The 19194-nt window shown below is 41.1% G+C and overlaps 1 protein-coding gene across 4 annotated transcripts in view; it reads right to left on the bottom strand.

The window, feature by feature from the left end:
• Positions 1 to 5087: 5087 nt before the first annotated feature.
• rnf111 (ring finger protein 111) overlaps positions 5088 to 19194 on the bottom strand; it is a 38071-nt gene continuing 23964 nt past the window's right edge. Inside the window, exons 4-14 of one of the 4 annotated variants that reach the window (XM_083549896.1) lie at positions 15407 to 15555; positions 14253 to 14468; positions 13330 to 13682; positions 12070 to 12319; positions 10626 to 10995; positions 9993 to 10118; positions 9786 to 9903; positions 9537 to 9614; positions 8676 to 8771; positions 7258 to 7361; positions 5088 to 6720 (exon numbers count right to left, since the gene is read on the bottom strand). In XM_083549896.1, coding sequence (XP_083406022.1) covers positions 6603 to 6720; positions 7258 to 7361; positions 8676 to 8771; positions 9537 to 9614; positions 9786 to 9903; positions 9993 to 10118; positions 10626 to 10995; positions 12070 to 12319; positions 13330 to 13682; positions 14253 to 14468; positions 15407 to 15555 — 1978 coding nt within the window. In that variant the 3' untranslated portion in view covers positions 5088 to 6602. The remainder of the gene's footprint in view (positions 6721 to 7257; positions 7362 to 8675; positions 8772 to 9536; positions 9615 to 9785; positions 9904 to 9992; positions 10119 to 10625; positions 10996 to 12069; positions 12320 to 13329; positions 13683 to 14252; positions 14469 to 15406; positions 15556 to 19194) is intronic. The other 3 variants (XM_083549897.1, XM_083549898.1, XM_083549899.1) reach the window with 3 other exon arrangements.

Here is a 19194-nt window from a genome sequence, read left to right as displayed (position 1 = left end):
CTATCTATCTATCTATCTATCTATCTATCTATCTATCTATCCGTCTGTCTGTCTGTCTGTCTATATGTATCTGAATGTCTCTATCTATTTATTTATCTATCTGGCAGCAGCTTAGTGGAAAAAAAATGTGTGTGTGTGTATATATATATATATATATATATATATATATATATATATATATATATATATATATACACACACACACACACACACACACACACACACACACACACACACACACACACACAGGTATTAATAAATTAAAATATCATTAAAAGTTGATTTATTTCACTCGTCTATTATTTGGATTAATCACACAGACTGATATATTTCAAGTGTTTATTTATTTTAATTGTAATCAATGAATGAATGAATGAATGAATGAATGATTTTGGCTCACATTTTACAAAAACCCACCAATTCACTCTCACAACAAATTAGAATACTTCATAAAACCAACCAAAAAAAAACATTTTGAGTGAATTGTTGGTCTTCTGGAAAATATGTTCATTTACTGTATCTGTACTCAATACTTGGTCGGGGCTCCTTTTGCTTTAATAACTGCCTCAATTGGGCGTGACCTGGAGGAGATCAGACTGTGGCATGGAGGTGATCAGACTGTGGCATGGAGGTGATCAGACTGTGGCATGGAGGTGCTCAGTATGGAGGAGATCAATCTGTGGCATTGTTGAGGTGGTGTGGATGCCCAGGTTTCTTTGACAGCGGCCTTCAGCTCATCTGCATTTTCTGGTCTCTTGTTTCTCATTTTTCTCTTTACAATACCACATAGATTCTCCATGGGGTTCAGGTCTGGTGAGTTTGCTGGCCAGTCAAACACACCAACACCATGGTCATTTAACCAACTTTTGGTGCTTTTGGCAGTGTGGGCAGATGGCAAATCCTTCTTGAAAATTAAATCAGCATCTTCATAAAGCTGGTCAGCAGAGGGAAGCATGAAGTGCTCTAAAACTTCCTGGTAGACGTCTGTGCTGACCATAGACTTGATAAAACACTGTGGACCAACATGAGCAGATGACACGATTTCCCAAACCACCACTGACTGTGCAAACTTTACACTGGACCTCAAGCAACTTGTATTTTCTCCCTCTCCTCTCACCTTCCAGACTCCGGGACCTTGATTTCTAAATGGAACGCAAACGTGTCTTTCATCTGAAAAGACGACTTTGGCCCACTGAGCAACAGTCCAGTCCTTTGTCCAGGTAGACACCTCTGATGTTGTCTCAGGTTTAGCAGTGGCTCAACACGAGAAATGCCTCAGGTGTAGCCCATGGATACGTCTGTGTGTGGAGGCTCTTGAAGCACTGACTCCAGCTGCAGTCCACTCTTTGTGAATCTCCCCAAATCCTTTAATGGGCTTCATTTCACCTTTTTCTACCACATTATTTCCTTCCATTCAACTTTTTATGAATATGTTTGGATACAGCAGTCTGTGAACAGCAGCTTCTTTAGCAACGACCTATTATGTCTCACCCTCCATGTGTAGGGGGTCAATCATTGTCTTCTGGACAACTGTCGAGTCAGCAGTCTTCCCCCATGATTGTGTAGCCTGAACCAGACTGAGACACCATTTAAAGGCTCAGGAAACCTTTGCAGGTGTTTGGATTTAATGAGCTGATTAAAGTGTGACACCACCAGTCTCCCATATTACATTTTGTATTTTATTTATTTATTTATTTTTACAATATTCTAATTTTCTGAGATACTGAATTTTGGGTTTTCATCAGCTGTAAGCTAAAATCATCAAAATTAAAATAAACAAACTTTTAATGATATCAATTATATCAATTAAAGATTATCTATCTGTTTGTCTGTCTGTTATCTCACGAGCTGATCGTGTGGCAGCAGCTCAGTGGAAAATAAAAACAAAAACAATTTTGATCGCTCAATGTTATATACAGTGAGGAAAATAAGTATTTGAACACCCTGCTATTTTGCAAGTTCTCCCACTTAGAAATCATGGAGGGGTCTGAAATTGTCATCGTAGGTGCATGTCCACTGTGAGAGACATAATCTAAAAAAAAATGCCAGAAATCACAATATATGATTTTTTAACTATTTATATGTATGATACAGCTGCAAATAAGTATTTGAACACCTGAGAAAGTCAATGTTAATATTTGGTACAGTAGCCTTTGTTTGCAATTACAGAGGTCAAACGTTTCCTGTAGTTTTTCACCAGGTTTGCACACACTGCAGGAGGGATTTTGGCCCACTCCTCCACACAGATCTTCTCTAGATCAGTCAGGTTTCTGGCCTGTCACTGAGAAACACGGAGTTTGAGCTCCCTCCAAAGATTCTCTATTGGGTTTAGGTCTGGAGACTGGCTAGGCCATGCCAGAACCTTGATATGCTTCTTACAGAGCCACTCCTTGGTTATCCTGGCTGTGTGCTTCGGGTCATTGTCATGTTGGAAGACCCAGCCTCGACCCATCTTCAATGCTCTTACTGAGGGAAGAAGGTTGTTCCCCAAAATCTCGCAATACATGGCCCCGGTCATCCTCTCCTTAATACAGTGCAGTCGCCCTGTCCCATGTGCAGAAAAACACCCCCAAAGCATGATGCTACCACCCTCATGCTTCACAGTAGGGATGGTGTTCTTGGGAAGGACACTAATTATTCTCCTTCCTCCAAACATGTTTAGTGGAATTATGACCCAAAAGTTCTATTTTGGTCTCATCTGACTTTTTTCCATGACTCCTCTGGATCATCCAAATGGTCATTGGCAAACTTAAGACGTGCCTGGACATGTGCTGGTTTAAGCAGGGGAACCTTCCGTGCCATGCATGATTTCAAACCATGAAGTCTTAGTGTATTACCAACAGTAACCTTGGAAACGGTGGTCCCAGCTCTTTTCAGGTCATTGACGAGCTCCTCCCGTGTAGTTCTGGGCTGATTTCTCACCTTCCTTAGGATCATTGAGACCCCACGAGGTGAGATCTTGCATTGAGCCCCAGTCCGAGGGAGATTGACAGGCATGTTTAGCTTCTTCCATTTTCTAATGATTGCTCCAACAGTGGACCTTTTTTCACCAAGCTGCTTGGCAATTTCCCCGTAGCCCTTTCCAGCCTTGTGGAGGTGTACAATTTTGTCTCTAGTGTCTTTGGACAGCTCTTTGGTCTTGGCCATGTTAGTAGTTGGATTCTTACTGATTGTATGGGGTGGACAGGTGTCTTTATGCAGCTAACGACCTCAAACAGGTGCATCTAATTTAGGATAATAAATGTAGTGGAGGTGGACATTTTAAAGGCAGACTAACAGGTCTTTGAGGGTCAGAATTCTAGCTGATAGACAGGTGTTCAAATACTTATTTGCAGCTGTATCATACAAATAAATAGTTTAAAAATCATATATTGTGATTTCTGGATTTTTTTTTTTAGATTATGTCTCTCACAGTGGACATGCACCTACGATGACAATTTCAGACCCCTCCATGATTTCTAAGTGGGAGAACTTGCAAAATAGCAGGGTGTTCAAATACTTATTTTCCTCACTGTGTATATATATATATATATATATATATATATATATATATATATATATATATTTATATTTATTTTGCACGACTCTGTTTAAACTGCAGAGACAAATGTGTGTGAAATTTCCTGTAGTTGAGCTGAAATACTCACACAAGCCGATCTGGAACAAACAGCATGTTTAATAGTATTATTTGAAGCTCTTGTTATATAAAATCTCTCTCTTTCTGTTTCAGGGTATGGAAACAGAGAGAAAGGGAAGAGAGGGAGATAATGATAATCACTGCCTGATTTCTGGAACCCACACACCTCGGCAGATGTTTTGTTTCTTCCTGGGTAATATTCTGCCAGGAATTTGTTGCAACGGTTTTCAGTTCTTGTCGGTTTTGGAAGCATTTTTCCTTCAGTAAGTGAAATGCATGCTCGGGTGAATTCAGGTCAGGGGATTGATCTGAAGTGTGTACCAGGCTGGATAAATAATGCCATCATGTACCATGGAGAATTCCTTCCTCTGCATTTGCTGTTTACATTTTCCACTTGAACTACACACCTGTTTCAGCATGACATGCCACTGTGCACAAAGCGAATTACATCAACGATCTACTTTAGGTGGGTTGGCGTAGACGACTGCTATAGAGTTCTGACCTCAACTCTACTGAACAATGTTTTTGAATCAGCACAAATCTCCACCAAATCTAGTGGAACATCTTCCCAGAAGAGTGAAGGATATTATAATGGCAAATGGAGACTAAATATAGAATGAGATGTTCATATAGTTCAGATCTCTGATGGGTCTATTGTGGTTGTTTAAATTTAATGATGGTGAACAGCAGTGTGAAATCTGTCCCTGTAAATACGTTTCTCCTTCATGTGCCGAGTGTTTTGAGAAGTTGAGAAGTCTCTATGTATATATGCTCACCAGCCACTTTATTACAAACAGCATTCATGTAGTTATCTATTCTTTGGCTCACTCACTGTTTTTTGTTTTTTAAACCATTCCGTGTAAACTGTAGAATATAGGGTGAGAATCCCAATACATGTTCATAAAATACTTACACATCAACCACATCTGGCACGATGTTTGATGTTAATTCTGATTAACACTTCATTGATTTTATACATACTGATATAGAAATTTTCCTTTTCCCCAAGAAAATAAAGGTGCTGGTTGACGGTGCAAAACCAGTCACCATCTCGAACCACACAAAGCGGTTCTCCTTCACATGCTGAGCATTTTGACAGGTTACACCTTCATCCCAGTTATAAATATAAAAAGCTTGGTGATGTCACGTTAAATCAAGCCAGCCCTCTAGACTCTAGGGGGCTGGGTTGATGACTCGTGATGTCACCACGCTTTTTTTTTTTTTTTTTGGGGGGGGGGGGGGGGGATTTGGCTGTTTGACCTGCACGTCACATAAGGATGGAGTCAGCAATCACATACGTTACATTACATACGTTTGTAAATCAGTCAGATATTTACACACACCGATATAATCCTTTTTTTTTTCAGATGATGGCATGAAGTATAGAATGAGATGAAAAAAATAAATAAAATGCACCATATATTTTTATCAAATAACCACAAAACATCAATAAGAGTTACCTAACTTTATTAATATTATTATTTTAAAACTAACATGAATCCCCAGGTGCATCACCTCAGGATCATTATGTCTATAAATGCATGGATACCTGCCATTAAGTACTGTATTCCAACACCCCAGTCATCAAAATTAGTTTTTTTTTTCCTCCTAAAACTCATCAAACGGAGGAAAACTCACGGCTTCAACACGTCATTTTCGATGCACTCCTGTTTTTTTTTTGTTTTTTTTTAAAGTTTTTTTTTTGTCTCTCATGTGCAAGTATATGCAAGTTAGCTAGTTAAGAATAATATTAGTGTTAGGCTTTCACAGCAGCAAATAAACAAAACAAAAAGAAACAGTTTGCTGCACAGCTCGAGAGGGAGAGAGAGAGAGAGAGAGGAGAAGAATGCATTCATGAGAGTGTGTGTGTGTGTGTGTGTTTGTGTGCGTGTGTGTGTGTGTGTGTGTGTGTGAGAGCACGTTCCGTTGGCATTCATCTGAACAGTGATGTGTCATTTTCACCACATGTGAACAGAGAAGAGAGAAAGGAGAAACAAAAAATATCCAGGAAAGCGTGAGGAAAACCAATACTCAGTTTCAGAACTCGTCTGGGATGTGTGGTGACCGTATTTGTGCCAGAGATCATCAGCACGTGGCCTAACACAGCTCTGATTGTAATGATACGATGAAGGAAAGCAAAAAAAAAAGAAAAAAAAAAAAAAAAGAGAGATACAGGTGACATTCAAGTTCCCGATGGTGCGTCTGAGGTGCGAGGCGAGACCCACGGACGTACGGCGATCCCCCGGAGGTGAGGAGAGGTGGAGAACACTGATAAACAAGAGCACATCTCGAACATGATCTCACTTCCTAATAATCAGGAATGTGTTGATTCGCTTGAAATAATAATAAAATAAAGAATCGTTCGCAGTTCACACCCTCTAATCAATTACACTGATGTCCTGCGATGGATTTCATAACGCTCGTTCATATTCGATTGGATTCCAGTAAAAGCAAGGCATTAGGTATATATATTAAAAAACAAAAAAAACAAAAACAAACAAACAACAAAAAAAAAACCCAACACGGTTCTTTACCTTCTCCGCCTGCAAATCTGTGAAAGCCTGGACAGGCTCGTTTATCATCTATAATGTGCAAAGAAATGCATTGCAAGGATCCATGCAAAAGAAAAACAAAACAAAAAAGAAAAAAAACAAAAAAAAAACAAACAAAAAAAAAAAACACTATGACACTTGTGGAACAAATAAAAAGCTACATAAAAGCTTTATAAATACAATAAAATTTGAAACCCTTAAATCTAAAAGGACGTTTCGAGCATTATTGGTACTACGATAGCTGGCGATTTGTTTGTTTTTTTTTCCGGTTTTTCGGTATCGGATCTGCACAGGTAAGTCATGCCATCTTTGGTTGAATGTGTTACTGGAGGAAAAGAAAAGAAAACATACGACGACCAAAACGAAAAATAACCAACAAAAAAAACAAAATAAAAGTCACTAGAAAAACAGCATCAACTTTCAGAGGATAACTGCGCCTCGATGTCCACTCTACAGATGGGGCACTTTTTGTTGGTGAGAAGCCACTGATCCACACACAGCTGATGGAAGAGGTGCATACAGGGGAGGCGCCTGCAAAAAAAAAAAATCACAGATACGCTGAGTCAGAGTGGAGCTGGATATGGAGAGTAAAGGAGAGCGAGAGACGGAGAAAAAGCACAAGAGAGAGAGGAGGAAGAGAGAGCAACAATCAGAAAGAGAGAGAAAAAGAGAAAGACAGAAACAGATATAAAACAGAATTCAACAGACATAAAAAAATAAAAAAGAGGAAGGGAGGGGAAAAAGAGAGAGACCAAGAGAGTGAAAAACATATAGTAAAGTTCAACAGAAAGAAAAACTGAAAAGAGAGAGAGAGAATGGAACAGGGGACAAAAAGAAAAGATCAGCAACAGATACAGAGAGAGAGAGAGAGAGAGAGAGAGAGAGAGAACGAGAGAGAGAGAACGAGAGAGAGAGAACGAGAGAGAGAGCGCAGCATAGTGATATTCAGGATGAAAGATCGCCACATAAGCAAAGATACAGTGATTATAATCTTATAGTATTCTTTTAAAGATTATTGGTTTGAACTATAATTCTGATCTCACACACACACACACACACACGTATTACCTGACGTCCTCTCCTTCCTCCAGTATAGACAGACAGATGGTGCATTTCTCCTCTGTGTCTTCCTCAGCGCCCTCCTCCTCGTCCTGCTTACCGTGCAGCTTTCTCTGTGAACGAGACACAAAGACATCACACACATCATCTTCTCACGCACACACAGCCCGAGGTCTACAGCAGGGCATCTACACTAAACTTATCAAAGTGTAAAATCTACACTTGACTCTTACTCCAGGAGAACGATCTGAAGTCCTCAGCCTGGACTTGACAAGATGCTAATACACAATATGGCCTAAAGTTTGTGGACACCTGGGCATAAAATGTGTATGTGCCCCCCCCCCCCCCCTACACATTTATAACAACCTCCACTCTTCTGGGAAGATGTTCTACTAGATTTTGGGGTGTGCTTGTGGCAATTTGTTAGTAAAATCAGGTACTGATGTAGGTGAGATGAGGTGAGGAGTGCATTCAGCATTTATATCCATTGTTTAATAGCTCTATATCAGGCCACTCAAGATCTTCCACTCCACTCCATCTAAAGCAGATATTTCTGGAGCTGTCTTTGTGCACATCCCTAATGCTGGAACAGGTTTGGGCCTCCCAGGTCAAGTGAAGGGAAAATGCAATGCTCCTGCATTCAAAGATGTGTACTTCCAAATTTGTGGGTGGAACCACATATGGGTGAAAAAGTCAGGTGTCCCAAGACTTTTGTCCCTATGATGTATTTGCCAGACTTGGTGATCCCGAACATGTGAGGTAGGTTGACGTGGTAGGAACATATCTTGATGGCCTTCTATAGATCATGAGTTTAGTGTTTGTATGGCCCTGTATGGAAAAAAAATTAAATAGTAGCCTACTGTAACAGATGGATAGGAACATTATTGATCCCAAAGTTCACTGGTTAGTGTTTCCATAGCAGGTGCATTTTCCTTCTATTTATGGTAATGCTATGGGAAGGTGTTCACTCCAAGTCTCATAGCTGCACTATCCAAAACCAGCATGACTACGCATTACTGCAAATAACAATAAACATACACCATACAGCCAAAAGTAACGGGACAGCAGACTTTCCCCAGCCCTGTGTGGTTTGGTAACAAAACCGTAACAAAACCGTTACCAAAAACTTGGATGTGTCCAATTGTATGGGACCTCTTTGGCTGTGGGGGGAACATCCCCATCACTTCTGCAAAATCTAGTGGAACATCTTCCCATAAGAGTTATTAAAACAGCAAATTTGGACAAAATGTGGAACAAAATGTTCAAAAAGATTCACATGCAAATCCTATGGTCAGCTGTTCACAAACATTTGCCTACATATTGTAACTCCATAATGATTTCTTTTGGTGTTAGGAACAGGTCTGAGATAAACGTGGCTGTGAATGTAGCAGACGTTATTCACCACCACAGATGGTCTGAATGCTCACCTTCTTGTACTTGTGCGGATAAGTGCACCTCTCTATAGTTCCCTGAGAGGCTCCTCGATTCACAGTCCCCAGCCGCTCCTCTAAATGCAGCAGATCCTATGAAATACAAATAAATAATTAATTCAAAAAACATAATTGCGCTAATATTTTAAATGTTGCTGGCTGAATAATGCCTAAAAATCCATCCATCTCACAGGGAAGTTGTAATTTCTTCACATATCCCAGCTATGTAGTGTCAGAGCGCAGGGTCAGCCATGACACAGCACCACTAGGGCACAGAGGGTTAGGGGCCTTTCTTAAGGGCCCAAGAGTGCCAGCTTGGTGATACCAGGGAATAAACACCCAACCCTTGATAAGTAACACTACCTCAAATAAAGTCTTCTAAACTTTGCTTCTTCAGTGCTGGAAGGTTAGCAGTATCAATTCTTTCTTCATCTAAAACCTCTTCTAGAAATATTATGTATGGACAAAAGTATTGGGACACCTGACTTTTCCAGCCACATTGTGCTCCAGGATCTTCTTGAATGTAGGAGCATGACATTTTTCCTTCACTTGAACTAGGAGACCCAAAGCTGTTCCAATGACCTTGTGCACAAATCTAGTTAAATGAAGATACATTGGTTGGAGTGGAAGATCTCCAGCTGTAGAGCTCTTGAACAATGACTTGGAAAGCTGACTGCACTCTAGGCCTCCTCAGATCACCTCAAATACATCAGTTCCTGACTTTAACACACTTGTAGCTTAAATCAGTAGAAATCTCCAAATTAAATCTTATGCTCAGGTGTCCAAAAACTTTTGTCCATGTAGTCTGTTTGCTATTTTGTTAGTATTTATCATTTGAACTCGAACCCTTGCTCTTACCTCGTAGGTTCGGCCAAATGTCATTCTAGATGAGATGTAGCGAATGTGAGGATAGGTGACCTCAGACATGCTAGGGTGCTAAAGGAGACAGAAAGGTGAAAAAATTAAATAAATACAATTGATAACGTTATTACCTATCTATGTTGTAGGGGTGGGCGGTGTGTGTGTGTGTGTGTGTGTGGTTTCACCAGTACTTCATTACATGCGTGTTAATGTTTATAATGATGGCTGAACAAAAGGAGTACTCACCATCAGAGGGATAGGGAAATGGTGCAATCTGGGTGGGGGATGGTAGTGGGGCAGATGAGCATGCAAATGCCCAGAAGGGTATGGTGCTACGGTCACACCAGCTTCGATACCCAGCTCCCTAATACGCACAGATATCAGAAATAGACATAAGAATTTATTTAACCCCTAAATTCTTATATTGGAAAGCAAGTAGGGCAAACGTCTCACCACGTAGTTCTCTGGTCAGTCTGACGTGGGTGCGACGACATGGTCTGGGGGACGTGGATATGGTGCCCGTGACCGTAATTGGGGTGCATTCTGTGAGGATGAGGGGGAGGTCTTTCATGTGCTCGGCTGTAGACAAAGAACAAAAAGGTCAAAAGTCTCTTTTTAAAGGTTTTGAAATAAACGCGGTACGATACGTCCCCTAAAAAAAGATGTCATATTACCGAGAGGACACCTAGAGGGAATGGCAACCCTCTGCCAATTTTTTGTGTTTCTTTCGAGACACGTCTTATGTTTAGATTCACTTTTATTCCCCTTAATATAGTTGGTGTATGTAAATTGAACGAAATTTACGATTTAAACACACCGCACACCAGTTACACACAGTCACACACACACACACGGATTTAAAAGAAAAAAGCAAGAACAGGAAACAGTCACGCACGCTTCTTGGTGTTGGGATTAAGAGGCAGCTGGAAATGGAAACATCTGTTCCATGAAACGAATGGGGAATGAATTAATCTTTACAGTAATACATGATAAAAGGAAAACAGAAAAACACTGCTCAGTAGGCGCTGATCAGATACTTCATTCATAGAAGGTCTGGCGCCAAATAAAAACCCAGGTGTCACTCACGTTGGGTGCTGCATCATTCTCCGCCTCTGAACCTCCATCCTCTGAAGCATCTCGTGCTGATGGAGCCTCTGCACGGCATTGGGGCCCAGCACGGGCAGGTGGTGCTGGAGAGCCTGGTGCTCTGGGGCCAGGTGCTGTGGCAGAGGGGCAGCAGAGCCTGGAAGGTGGTGGGGTGGTAGAGAGGGGGCAGGGGCAGTAGGCACAGTGTGGCCCGGGCCGTGAGAGGGTATTGACGTGTGGTAGGGGAGCACGGGGTGGGGAATGACGTAGTCGCTTTGAGGAGGGGGCTGGGGTGGGGGAGGGGGGTTACTGTGTGAGTGGGGACATGACGAAGAAGACTGGTGGTGTAAAGAACGCGCCAGAGAACCGTCTGTAAAACACACAAAAGGTAGCATTCGTAACATGACACTTTCAATTTAGAACATCATCTGGATTAATTAAAAAAAAAAAAAAAAAAAGATGGTAGCGGCTTGGGAAATAGATTGAACCAAATTATGTTCTTTTTCGGTAATAACAAATATATTTGTATATAATTTTATATATATTAGGGGTGTAATGATACACGTATTCGTACCAAACCGTTTCAGTACAGGGCTTTCGGTTGGGTGCACATGTGTGCTGAATGCAATCTTTTTTTTACTTGTGAAACAGTTACAATCAGAGTTCCTCACAAACGCATTAAGGGTGGACCGCAAGTTAGTTTAGTCTCCGCCTTCATACCACTGGCATGAAAAAGAAAATAGAGTTAGCGCAGTGTCACTGTGGCGACTTGCTCCGTCCAGGAAATAAAATTTGTAGTATAACTATTTAAACTTGTCTATTTATTTACTTTTATTTAAATCAAGTAGTTTGTGCTTATTTAATCAATTACACAATCTACTCAATATAATAAAGTGTATTGCAGTAATTTGATTTATTCGAGTTTATTTTTTCAAAAATATGATTAAATATTTTGTATATTATAAAAAAAAACAAAAAAAAAAACCAAGCAATTTTGTTTCGCTTTTCTCCCTCTAACTGTACCGAACCGTGACTTATGTACTGAATCGAAGAAAAGAAATAACTGCTGCCGGCTGTAGAGATGAAAGCAGAAATGTATCTGACTGATCGAGAGGATCATGTGGAAGAAAAAGAGAGAAAGGAATGTGGAAGAGAGATACATGAAAAGGCAGGTGGTGAAATTCGCAGCTATTATCCCTCTAAACGCAGGCCCACCAGGGGAGGCCGAGCACTCATTCACATTCTACCCCGCCTCTGTTCCCAAGGAAAAGCAGCAATTAAATCTGACTGCTGGCCACGTACTACCTGCAGCAATTAACACATTAAACACCAGGTGCTTTGCCTAATTACCGGCAGCACTCGAGTCGGGGTACGAGCGCAAATTTCGGCTATTCTGGTCCAGCTCCCACAGAAAAAAAAACACAAAATGAAGACTTGTGCTTACATGGGGAATGCATGTAGTGCCTGCAGGATGAAAGCTGGGACTGGGGCTGAGGTTGGGCCACCATGGCCGGGCTGAAAGTGTCCACCACGCTAGGCTGACTCGGACCCGGGGTGGCCTGGGAAACGAAAGCAGGAGGCCGAGAGGTATTGCCTGGACAGCACGGGTCGAAGGCGGAGGTGCTGCTGAAACTGCTACTGCTCGAGCCACCTGTACGTACAGCACTGCTACTTAGATCTACTGGTAGGGTCTGCTGGGAACAACAAGGAAAGAAAAACAAATGTAAAAATGCAGCAAGGAACACAATCAGCCTGAAGTGTGGAAATAAAATAAACAAAAACAATAAAACAATAAGCTGATAATGATGGACGCTCCATGAGGAGGCCTGTATCTAATCCTGTTTACTGCTTTGATGTATAAAACATGAGTTCGCTTCACCCGGCCGTCACACGTCTGTGCATATCTGAGTAGTAGCTTTAGGCCCAATCATCAAACGCGTCACTGTGCTTCGCAGGCACCTTTTTTTTTTCTTTCTCTAAATACATAATATCCTAAATCTCTGCTTGCATTATTTAATATTGTGTTGTAAAAAAAGGATCACAAACACACAACTCCTAAAGGATTAAAAAACACTCTGAATTGACCCGTGGGCCACAGTGATGCTTTTATTACGAAAAAAAATATAATTGGGACCATGCAAATGTCTTCATTTTACATCGAAACTGGTTCAGGCAATGGATTTTCTTTTTTATTATTATACAACAGAGGAGCTGAGACAATTAGTTCCATGTAAATTATTTAGAGCTCAGCTGGTCTTCCGGTGTGGAAAAACAAAATGCCACTTCGACGGTTTTCACTCGAATGAAAATGAACCTTTAATAGAATGTTTGATTCGTTTTCAAAAGCAAAAGAGGAGAAGAAAAAAGCGGCAGGTGAAACTGGGACAGCTTCGCCAACCTTGTTGTGAACTTTTTTTTTTTTTTATGCCATGCCAGCGTCTATGGTTTAGCTCTACCAGTATAAAACTAAAATTACATGTATACAATTGAATTAACGATTTATTTAATATATCACTTAATACCGACGTATTATAGTCTAGTAAAATATGTTAAATGGACACTGGATTTATGAACATTTTGTGGAATTTTCTCCTAATGATAAAAATTTGTGACCTGACTTTAAGGATTTTCTGTCATATTAATAAAACGACGTTTTCTGATCCATGCGCCAGTTTTTACGAGTTTAGAAAAGGAGCCGCTGTACCTGGTCGTGGTACTGGGGCCCGGCACTGACCCCTGCGCAGGGTACGGGCATGGCACCAGGTCGGTCGAGGGGGCAGCTGGGCTCAGGAAAAGGCAAAGGCGGTGGCACGGTGCCTGCGTGGTGATGGTGGTGATGGTGGAAGTGATGCGAGTGGCTGTGCGAGTACTGAGATCCGGGCTGTGGGGGGCCGTGTTGCTGCGCCTGGCCAGCCTGCATGCACCCTGAGTGAGAGTGATTCAGGGAGAGATGCCCTGAAGAGGGACCGCTGCAGGGGGAGTGTTGAGGGCAACACGATGGCAGCCTGGGCATCGCGACGCTGCCACTCTCAGCAGATGAACCTCTTCTGGTGTCTTCTAACACAAAAAAAGAACAAATTGTTATTAGTATTAAAAATTAGGCAAGTCAGTGAAAGTTGAATAGCTGGTGCGACTGTCAATCATATAAGCCACGCCCCTTTACCGGAATCACCAGTCAAATTAAATGTGAATGTGTTGAGATGTAAACCATCATCAGTAACAGACCAGTTTGATCAATAACGATATTTTACTAAGTGTGTTATTGTTGCTGTTATAAAGTGAGTCACTGCGATTGAACCGAATCATTTAAACGGCTGATTGATTCAGGAACAAAATTTTTGTTTGTGAAATCGAGCAAAAACAGGTGATGTGGTGTCCACACGTAAGTAACCTCTTGTTTATTGAACTATTGTATAAAATCAATTTCACATTTTGCAATGCTACTGATTTATTTATTTTTTTACTTTTTCGAGTGATATTGATTAACTATATGAAACCTACTAGACTTTATTACATGATGTATGCGTGCAATATGTAGGTGTGTTTTGTCTGGTATTTGCGATACTTCAACGTTGTTAAATGCAACATATACGATATTATTGTAGATGATTATAGGCTCCTAAACACCTTCTGAAGAAGTGGTGATGTTGCTGGGCCCTGGAGCCACACCGTGGACCTCCATCGTGCTGTCGGGGGCCACAGCAGGGCAGCTAGTGGAGGAGGGGCCTGGGGCATCCTGGGAGGGCTCTGAGGTAGAGGCAAGGAGGGAGGAAGCTGAGGAAGTGGAGGAGCTGGCAGGCTGCACGTGCACACTGTCTGAAGTGGTTGGCACGACTGAAAGATCTGAGGAGATACCCAAACACACACACAAAATAAGAATAATGTGTGGATATGTTCCAAACCAGATGCCTGTCTTTAAATTGCTAATTTGGGTATGAAACTGTGCGTGTGTGTGTGCTTGTGTGTGTGTGTTGGAATTGCTTCGGTGGCCAGGGACCCCAGGAGGATCGCTGCTGATTAACATTCCACAGTGAGCATTCCATCTGCTTTTCTTATTCACAAATTAATTTCTCCTCCTCGAAAGATATGCAAATGCAGCCCTATCTCGAAGCGCTATGTTTCTTCCATCACATCTGCCTGCTTTCACCCCTTCCACCCCACTAAACACACACACACCTCTTCCACTTGCAATCAAATCTGAGTGACTGTAAATTAGCTTTTTTTTTTTTTTTTTTTTTAAACCTTAAGATCATATGGCTGAATAAGTACAGACATGCGCGCGCGCACACACTCCCACACACAAAACCACCTTTATCCAGAGTGGCAGCTTAATTGGTTTTAAAAGCATGGCTCATTCTGGTTTACAGAGCACAGGCAGCTTGCAGAATGGACAGACTTCATTATGCTGCCCGTGAAAGAAAATTAGAAACCCGCACAATTACGACATTGGCGAAAAGTTTGGATGCGCCGACGATACTATTTATACTTTATCTAAGGGTATGGATCCATCTTTATTAATAATACTCACTTGTAATTAGTTTACAGTGCAGAAACAGGCATAAAACCATTTAATTTGCCAAACTCATTTCTCATTCCACACACACACACACGGAATCACTGCTTGTGCACTTTTGCAGTATACTAAATGATCCAACACTCATCCACTATATATTTTTCACAGCATTTGATAGAAATCATCCTCTGTTTAAACGTTGATGAAAAGTTGGCTTCAATTATTTCCCTAAATGTCAGCCTGCTTTAAGTATTTTATATGATCTTACCGTCCTCGTCCACGGTCAGGTCCACTACCTCGCTGGCACTCTGTCTGATGACTGTTGCGAGACGATGGCGCCCTCTGCCATCCTGAGCCCGACTCTGAGAGCAACTCGGCCCCCAGTGCATTCTGCCATGACCCCCCACTGACCGCGGCCTTGTGTACACAAACAAACAGAGCAAACATCATATTAATCAATGACCAAACATCTGAGTGATTAAACGGAGAAGTTCGCGATCATTTTCAAAAGTCTAAAAGCCTGTTGATGCGCTATGGGGACAAAAGTATTGAGACACCTGACTTTCCCAGTAACATGTCGTTCTTCTCCAAACTGTTACCACAAAGTTGGAGGCACAAAAGTGTATATGATTTCTGGATGTCTTAGCAAGACTTTTGGCCTTTATGAGGCTCTATGAAGAAACATGGGTTAGAGTAAAAGATCTCCTGCTATAGAGCTCAGATTTTAGCCCTACTGAACAATGAATTGGAAACGCTGACTGCATCCCAGGTCCCTAATGCCCTTGTGGATAGGGGTGTATTAATATCGATACATGTATCACAATATTTAGTTTGGCGATACTGTATTGATTCTCAAATATGCAATATCGATAAAAAAAACCCCAACAACTTAATTTTAGAGGTCATTAATGCAAATGCCGATTGAACTGAATTCTGGTTAAATAAATGTTCTTTTGGTTAGGCATCCACAATTATAGACGCATGATTGTTCATAAAATAAAATAAAAGTCCATTGACGACACTCGATCCCGGTTTTGCATGAAGTATCATATAATGTGCATCGTGATGAGTCTGAATTGCACATTTATAACTTTTGATAATTCTGGGATCTAATTGTCAGTGAAAAGTACTGTTTACTACTCTTATTTTTGGAAAAGGACAACTTTTACACAGAAGACCAAGTTAAAAAAACAAACAAACAAACAAACAAAAAAAGACAACACTCACAATGGGAACAAAAATTAACAAGGTGTAAAAAAGAACCTAATAAGTGCTATATTTATTATTGATCATTTATTATTCGTTTACTAATTAAAATATTAATATTCAGTCCATTTAGCACATAATTTAATAATTCAGTAAATGCTTATTTTTTTATGTTTGTAATAAAGTACTACTTCACATGGAGTGTTTGTTTTTTGTCCAGTATCCATATAAAAACATCGGTTGATTAATCGGTTATTGAGAAGGACGATCCAACCTACCTATCGGTATTGGTAGAATCCATTAATGGTCAACACTAATATAAATAAAATACACCCAGACCTTGCTGTAGTAATCAGATTTCAAAGTCAGTAGAGATGATACAGTAGCCAGGGTTTTGATTTTGCACAGCCAGGTGACCAGCATTCAATAGAATTAAATTCCAGAAAGGGGAAAAAAAACAAAACATCAACTCAAATAACGAGGCATTATCGTGGCAAATGTCCAAAATTCCCACTTAATTGGGATCTATTCTGTAGAGACTGTGGAAACTGGGTAGACAACGAACAGGGACCAAATCCATAGGAATGGCCCAGGAGCACCGGTTGCCGCAAAGCAGGGCGCCGTGGGAAGCAGAGGACAGAGGTGTAACTCAGGAAGGGCTTCGGGGGGCTTTGTGTGCCCTATCTGGAGACTCGCAAACCTCCCTGCCTCACAGCCCCCCCACCTTAGGCCTGTAACCTCAGATTGCATCATTAATACATCAAAACAAAATGATTACCAACAAGTGCACGGGGCCTCGGGGAGGCGCCATGAGACCGGCGGTGTGTGCATGCACGTGATATGTAAAAAAGCAAACAGGCTTCTGAATCTAGTGCAAGATCTTTACACAGCATACACAGACTGATACAGAAGCAAATTAAACACTAAAATTTAACTCGAGCAAAGAAACGTAGTTAAATCATTAAGTTATTTCTGAAAGCGGATCAAAAAAAACCCCTGATGGCTTCAAGCGGAACCTCCCTCTTCTGTAGCATTCTGTAATAAGGAAGACGGCCTTCTTCAAAAACGCTGAATAATTCATAATATGGAAATCAACAGACGCGGGAGGGGCATGAAATCGAAAGGAGGAGCGCGACATTTTTGCATGTACAAAAGTATTTGGACACATGGACACTTTTCCAGTTATATGTGGTTCTTCCACCAAGTGTTACCAGGAAGTCAGAGGCGCACCAATGTATACGACGTCCTTGGATGCTGTAATATCAAATTCTCCCTTCACTTGAACTAGAAGACTCGAACCTCTGTTCACAAAGCTAGGTCCATGAAGATATGGTTTGGAGTGGAAGATCTACTAGAGCTTTATGGGATGAACTGGAACACTGAGTGCCTGACTTTACTAAACACCCAAGTAGCTAATGGACCCAGTGGAACATTTTCCCAGTAGAATGAAGGTTATTATAAGGGCTAAATATGGAATGGGATGTTATGTTCAGGTGTACACAAACCTTTGTCCATATAATATAAAAAGTAAGACTAGTTATTTGTTTAAGCAGCGTTGCTAAGATCCCAGAAAGAGGGGGCATCACCTCCAGGGAGGGGTTTCTAATTACCCAAGAAGGCCAGGGATTATTTTGTAAATACCTGTTTACCACTTTGGTCTTCTGAGGCCTTGGTGAGAGGGAAAACTGTAAACAGAGGCACTGGGGGTAAGGTTTTTAGGTGCCTGTGTGGCAAGAACACCATCCTGATGCCTTCTATTGATTGTTTATGAATTATTATTATTTTTTTTTTAAAGATCACAATTACTACTTAACCACTACAAGGTTATATATATTTCCTTTCTGAATTTCTTATGTTATACTCAGAGATGGGTCAGTGTTCGTTCTCAAAAACAATTCCTCGAATTCTTAATGAGGTTCAGTAGGTTTGCTGAAGCAGAATGTTATACACATCTATATCCCTGCTCCAGCTGGAGTTGATTAAGGGGCTTCCCGAAGAAACGGGAGAAGTTTATGATTTGGAAAAGTCATAATTCTGGAGCAAATTACTTTGTCCTTGAGCACCAAGCTCCCATACAAACGGTGGTCCAGCTCAGAGGGACCTGCTTATGACACATTAAACAAGGACTTCACGGCACTGAAGGGAAAACGTGACATGTGAATGATATAAATGTTGTTTGGAAATGGAATGTTCGAAAAGCACATACGATCAGGTGTCCAAAAACATTTATCCATATACTGAATATCATTTAAAATGTTCATTATCGAAAGTGAATGTTCACGTTAACTGCGACGTACTGCCATCTTAAGCGACATGCCGTTCCTCACTTGTAGTGAAAAATAAGCAACCCGGAACTTTGGAACCCCCAAGAAAATTAATCACAGCATGATAAAATGCACTAGGTCCAAAACATGCATGAGGTTCTCACCAAAATGTCCTTAAGGCCACTATGTGTAAATGTAAACGCTGCGACACAACTTTCTGAAACACGCAGTAACCTCTCTTTGCCCAGTAAACTGAACATCTTGACCCCTTAACACCTTCAACCGCCCACCTCTGCCCACCCTTGCCCCTTCCCACCTGGTCAAACACAGAAAATGGCTGCCATTCTCTGCATTCTCAGGCAAGTCAGGGCAACCAGAAAGAATAAATAAGGCCTCTCTGTCTCTTCTCTTTCTCTCTCACTCAGAAATCACTGTTCCCGGAAATGCCTTTTATAAGAACACGGTAAAACAGCCACAGAGCACAAAAGGGCAAAAAAAGGAGGAGCAAAAGAAAGAGAAAAATTACGAGTATGTGGGTGTGGGAAAGAACTGAGAAAAGCGGCATACTGAGACAAGCAGTGAGAAA

The sequence above is a fragment of the Silurus aristotelis genome (genome assembly GCF_946808225.1).
Source record: "Silurus aristotelis genome assembly, chromosome: 9".
NCBI classification, from domain to species: Eukaryota; Metazoa; Chordata; class Actinopteri; order Siluriformes; family Siluridae; genus Silurus; species Silurus aristotelis.
The sequence above is the reverse complement of the archived record's forward strand: the minus strand, read 5'-3'. Positions and strand labels throughout refer to the sequence as shown.